Source organism: Mustela nigripes, chromosome 2 (assembly GCF_022355385.1).
Source record: "Mustela nigripes isolate SB6536 chromosome 2, MUSNIG.SB6536, whole genome shotgun sequence".
Classification (NCBI taxonomy): Eukaryota; Metazoa; Chordata; class Mammalia; order Carnivora; family Mustelidae; genus Mustela; species Mustela nigripes.
In genome coordinates this window covers 210,676,367-210,682,366 of record NC_081558.1, presented here as the reverse complement: position 1 = coordinate 210,682,366, position 6,000 = coordinate 210,676,367, and the positions used below count along the sequence as shown (strand labels likewise).

Below are 6,000 nucleotides of genomic sequence, written 5' to 3'. Positions count from 1 at the left end.
AGCAGAGAGAGAGAGAGAGGGAAGCAGGCTCCCTGCTGAGCAGAGAGCCCGATGAGGGACTCGATCCCAGGACCCCGAGATCATAACCTGAGCCGAAGGCAGCGGCTTAACCCACTGAGCCACCCAGGCACCCAGAAAGTCCATTTTTTAAAAAGATTATATTTATTTATGAGAGAGAGAGTGAGAGTGAGCGGGGGTGGGGGGTGAGCAGAGGAACAAGCAGACTCCCACTGAGCAGGAAGCCCGATGTGGGGCTCCATCCCAGGGCCCTGAGATTGTGACCTGAGCCAAAGTCAGACGCTCAACCAACTTAGTCACCCAGGTGCCCAAGTGTCTTTACCTTTCTTAACAGAAAATCATTGCCAGGTTTATTTCTATATTAAGGAAATTAGTTTCCTTTGAGAAAATTAGCCAACGGCACAGTTTTATGTAGAAATACCTTTAATCCCACTCCTGAAGAACCGAGGTTCAGGGTGAAGCCAAGTCATCTCTGCTGGACAAAACTTCGGCTTAGGCCACTTACAACTGGCTCAAAGTTATAACCTTTTTTATTTTTTTAAAAAGATTTTATTTATTTATTTGACAGAGAGAGATCACAAGTAGGCATAGAGGCAGGCAGAGAGAGAGGGGGAAGCAGGCTTCCTGCTGAGCAGAGCCCGATGCGGGACTCGATCCCAGGATTCTGGGATCATGACCTGAGCGGAAGGCAGAGGTTTTAACTCACTGAGCCACCCAGACGCCCCTATAATCTCTTTTAAATAAGACATAAAAGGCATAGGAGATTACATTCAGCTACATCTTCCACGCCAAAACAAACACTGCAAGTGTGCATTACGTGTACCCATTTTTCAGGAAGGTGAGGTTTATCAGGCCAAGGACACTAATGATAAGGTGAACAACAGCAAGCACAGAGCCGCCTCCTCTCAGCAAGGGGCCTTACCAAGGGGATAACATCCAGGAGGAACACCAAGAGGGTGCAGAGTTCTGACACCGTCGGTGGAGGGCTGATGCTTTTCCCAACAGGAAAAGTCCGCTTCGCTGGTCTACACAAGTCACAGGAAAGAAAACCAAATCAATTTTTTTTCCTTTGAAAACTTCAAGCATTTCTTACGATGTGCAAGCAAGTTACCCTATTTCAAACATAATGAAAGGCAGCTCTGTCACTCTGGTAAGTAAGCTCTAGTGCCTAAAACTATCAGACATGGAGTGTCAGTCTGTGCCTTGAATTTGCGTGTCTCTGAAACACGTTCACTCAGACCTGATCGTCACCAGTTCAGATGAGGGTGGATCCAGGCCCAGGTGGGATGCCACACCCAGCGGATCTGGAGCTCCAGCAAGAGGAGGAATGCCAGGTGCCCCCCCAAACCATGTTCCAAGGGCAGTCTGGGTAGCAACATTCTATTCCTTGAAAAAAAAAAAAAAAAAATCTGAAAAACAATGGCCAAGGGTATAATTTCAGTAATGGGTGTGTGTGTGTGTCTGGCATTATTTCTTATTCTTTCTTACATTTGAAATGTTTTGTAGTTGATTTTTCTTTTCTTTTCCTTCTTTTTTTTTTTTTTCTTAAAGAAAGCATACCTTTGTAATTCTGAAACAGAAACAGGCTGACCAAAATATACTCCAGCTTTAGTTTAACATGGCCTTGCTGCTGCCCCTGGGTCCGGCTACAGGTAACTGATTCGCCACAGACCTGAACGCCCACCGGGCCCTGGCTCTAGAGGACACAGAGGGGCACAGTGGGGAGCAGCTGGGAGGTCAGGCATTCCTGGGTTCCCGCCTCGGCTGGCTGCTAATTCCTGGGCAATGCCACACGATGGGCCTCTTGTCCCTGGGCTCTGACTTTCTTATGTGATCCAAATGTCTGCTTCTCTTTGGGGTGTCCTGAGGAGCTAGTGAGTATACCTGGAAGGCTTTCAGGCCAGAGGAGAGCCCACAGCAAACAACAAGGAAAACTTCGATTGAGTTGCCAGGTAGGGAAAGAACAGTGGCAGCAAGGAAGTCTAACCGTGTGACTCAAGGCAAGACAGGGTCTGAGAGATGACACTATTCCTCACGCTGTGAGAAGAGGGACCTGGGATAGGCTGACAGGGAAGCATGCGGTTCCCCAGAGCGCACCACAGTCCACAACGGCAAGGTGGTGCAAGCCACTGACCAGATGAACGGTGACAAATAGCTGCTCATGGCAGCTTAATGCTTTTATCTGACCAGTGATACAAAAATTTCAGTAAGAATTTAAGACTAATGATTTTAAAACTATGCACTCTAGTCACAGAACCACAGATCTCCACCCCTTTAAACAAATGAGCTTCCGGGAACATGCGTGCAGATGTATCTGGTCAATGTAACGAGAAAATGCAGAAGGTTTTCTCGACTTCGAATTAATAAATAAGGAAGCTCCAGAATTATGGGGCACAGAGTACCTGAGGCTTCTTACCGGCAATGTTTTTTTATTCTACTACAATTTTAAGAGAATTCTTTCCCATCATGTGCTCAGCAGAGACCACCCAACCTGAGCCACGTTAACAGCTATGAAACCACAAAAGCCTCTTGAACATTCCATAATCCCAAACTGGATACTTACCTAAAGCAGTCCTCAAAACACCTGGTCATATAGTCCCAGAGAAAGTCTGTGCTGAGGGACGTGATCAGCAAATTCACTGTTTTAACAATCTCGGAGGCATTTCTGTTTTCTTTTATTGCACTGTAAAGGAAGGCAGATGCTCATGAATGCAGCTGTGAGAAGCCGTCTATCGTGAGAACACCATGTCTAAAAAACTGTATTTCGTTTACTTACTTCTAGAGAGACAGACAAATCAAATAAAGGTAAAAATGTTATTGGCCTGATATAGGAAAGAGTTTGCATAACGCCATCCTAAACAATATTTACACTGTATAAACAATACTTACACTGAGGCATTCTCTTAGGAGTAAGTATAAGAGCTACTGTGAAAAGACTCTGGTAAAGGAAAGCAGTTTTAGCCCATGTGTGAGGCCTTAGATACCTGCTGGTGAAATAACATGGTACACCCGTTTGGTCAGTCGGGATTTATTTTAAACCAGTATAAATCCTTACTGAGGAGCCTAAGGCAAAGTTACGCTCCACTGCAGAAGACAGGAGAGCTACCCACAACTTGCATTTAAAAAAACAGGCAACGAAATAGCTAACGTAATTCCATCTTTGTATATTATTTAGAGAGAGAGCGAGAGCGAGCGAGCGTGCAGGAGCTGGGGGAGGGGCAGAGGGAGAAGATCTCAAGCAGACTCCCTGCTGACCATGCAGCCTGACATGGAGTTGACCCCATGACCTTGAGACCATGACCTGAGCCCAAATCAAGAGTTGGACGCTTAACGGACCCAGCCACCCAGGCAGCCCCGGAATTCCACCTTTAAAATAAAAGACATACAACTATCGATTAGTGTATGCATTCCAAGTCTGCAGAGAAATGAAAATGTTTCATGTGTTTCTCTCAAGGGCAGTGGGATTGTGGGTGATATCTTTTTTCTTGATACCTTTAAATATCAGTATGTTCCACAAATGGCATGTATTACTTTCACATTCAGAAAAATAATAATTCTAGGAGAAAAGAGCAAACATTCTAGGAGAAAAAAGCAAACACTCAGAACTCTTGGTACATTCACAATTGAGAAGCCAGAGAAATCTTCAAATAGATTTATATTTTCAATATACGCAATGCCAGTTCAGGCAGAAGGAAATTACATCAAGGATAAAGTAAAAAGGAAGAGACTGTACTGTCTTAAAAGGAACAAAAGCAAGGGGCACCCAGGTGGCTCAGTCAGTTGAGTGTCTGCCTTCGGCTCAGGTCATGATCCTGGGGTCCTGGGACTGAGTCCCGTGTAGGGCTCCCTCCTCCACGGGGAGCTTGCTTTTCCCTCAACCCTTTCTCCCCACCCCACCACCAGTCTAATAACTAAAATCTTTAAAAAAAAAACAAACAAAACAAAGCAAGAACAAAACCCGGGATTGAGAGAAAACCACATGTTCCAAGACAACACCCCTGCCAGGTCCTGAACCCCACATGCTCTGCCTTCGGTGTCCTGCAGCACATGTCCTCAAGGGAGCCCCTGGCTGGGTGTCCCCTCTGCCGCTGGACCCTGGTTCCACCTCCCAATCTTCTCTCAGCCCCTGCCGTCCTCCCTTTTAAATCCCCACATGGGGACACCAGATCCAGCTGCCCTTAAACGGCTTGTGCACCTGCCAGTAAATAGGGTCTGTACAGCCCAGGCTGGGCAGAGACTAGCTCACATGCCTCTGACGCCAGCCAATAGGAAACAGGCCATTCATGGTGACGGACTCAAGAGCATCAGTTATCTTCATGGCTGGTGTGATCCCTTGCGTGCCCATGTTCTCAGCCCCAATAATTGCTAATAAACAGCAAGGACAAGAGACTCGTACCATAAGGGAGTGGGGAAGAAGCATGAAGCTGGGGGGCAAACCCATACCTTACTAGCGAGTTTCCACTCTGGGTATAACTAAGTTTAAGATCGGAGCCAAGCGCATCTCCGCAGTAAGAATAAAAGGCCCGGATGACTTCGAGAAACAAATCCCCAACCACTCGAGGGCCTGCAGTTAAAACAAAAACGGTCAGAGAAAGACGAACAATTCATGTTTACAACAGTAAATGACACAGGTGTGAAAAGAGAGAGCATAACTGCACACACAATTTCATTGTCTAAAATGCTCAGAAACTCGTTTGACAACAACTTTAGCTGGGGAATACCATCCGTGAAAATGGCCAATATTTTTGTAGTGCTTACCACGTGCTGGACACTTCTAAGCATTTTCTATCGGTTAAACCTTATTTACTCCTTCCAATAGCCATAAGACCAGGGACTGCACTGCTGCACTGATGACAGATAAGGGACAGGCACCGAGAGGCGAAGGAACTTATCCAAGCCAGACTCTGTCTGGGGGAGCCAGGATATGTGCTCAGGGTATGTAAGTGTGCACAAACTGCTTGACCAGAGATGCTACTCAGCATAAATACCAATGAGTAGGACCACTTTTCTATTTTACATTCTTTTAACATTTTTTTACATTTTTATTTATTTTTTTTTTTAAGATTTATTTATTTTGGAGAGAATGTGAGCGAACACAGGGGTGGGAAGAGCAGACAGAGAGAGAGAGAGAGAGAGAGAGAAAAACCCAAGCAGACTCCAGGTTGAGCACAAGTCCAATGCAGGGCTCAATCTCATGACCCTGGGATTGCAACCTGAGCCAAAACCAAGAGTCAGACACTTAGCCTGGTACCCCTATTTTATTTTATTTTTTTAAGTAATCTCTACACCTAGCCTGGGGCTCGAACTCATGACCCTGAGATCAGGAGTCACATGCTCCACTGACTAAGCCAGTCCGGTAACCCTCCAAAATCTTTTTTTTTTTTTTTTTAATTTTATTTATTTGACAAAGATCACAAGCAGACAGAGGGAGGGGGGGAAGCAGGTTACCTTCTGAGCGGAGAGCCCCACTGTGGGGCTCGATCCCAGGACCCTGAGATCATGACCTGAGCTGAAAGCAGAGGCTTTAACCCACTAAGCCATCTAGGTGCTCCCCACAAAATCTTTTAATCATGACCTGGTATCCCACAAAAGAAATGCCACCACTCCTGGAGAGCTTACTAAATGGCACAAAAGAACAGAACCAGCTGCAGGTTAGGGAAACATTCCTACCGATCAGGCAGGTGGAAGGCAGCCAGACATTCTGCTGCGTCCATAGCAACCACCGGGCAGGGAAGGGAGCAACCTCTCACCCATGTGTTCAAGGGAGGACAACTAGATCGATTCAGAGGAAATGAAAGCTCTGTCAACGTATCTGTGTTAAAAAGCAGCCAGCAGATCGATCCACTCTTTTATGCTTCTTTTTCACAAAAACAGAGGATGTGCCTCTGAGAAAACTTTTTTCATCGAAAGCCCCGTATATATTTTATCTACAGTGTGAAGATGCTGAATGCTTTTTACAAATGAAGGCAAGTTTGTTTCCGT

At 45.7% G+C, this 6,000-nt stretch overlaps 1 protein-coding gene across 5 annotated transcripts in view; it reads right to left on the bottom strand.

Moving 5' to 3' along the window:
* Nucleotides 1-6,000, bottom strand: part of DOP1B (DOP1 leucine zipper like protein B) — a 108,350-nt gene that overhangs the window by 52,623 nt on the left and 49,727 nt on the right. For all 5 annotated transcript variants that reach the window (XR_009402602.1, XM_059392321.1, XM_059392324.1 and 2 more), the window contains exons 10-12: nucleotides 4,462-4,582; nucleotides 2,582-2,701; nucleotides 941-1,043 (exon numbers count right to left, since the gene is read on the bottom strand). Coding sequence is in view for 4 of the 5 variants with exons in the window: in XM_059392321.1 (XP_059248304.1) it covers nucleotides 941-1,043; nucleotides 2,582-2,701; nucleotides 4,462-4,582 (344 nt within the window). In the remaining variant the exon portion in view is untranslated. The remainder of the gene's footprint in view (nucleotides 1-940; nucleotides 1,044-2,581; nucleotides 2,702-4,461; nucleotides 4,583-6,000) is intronic.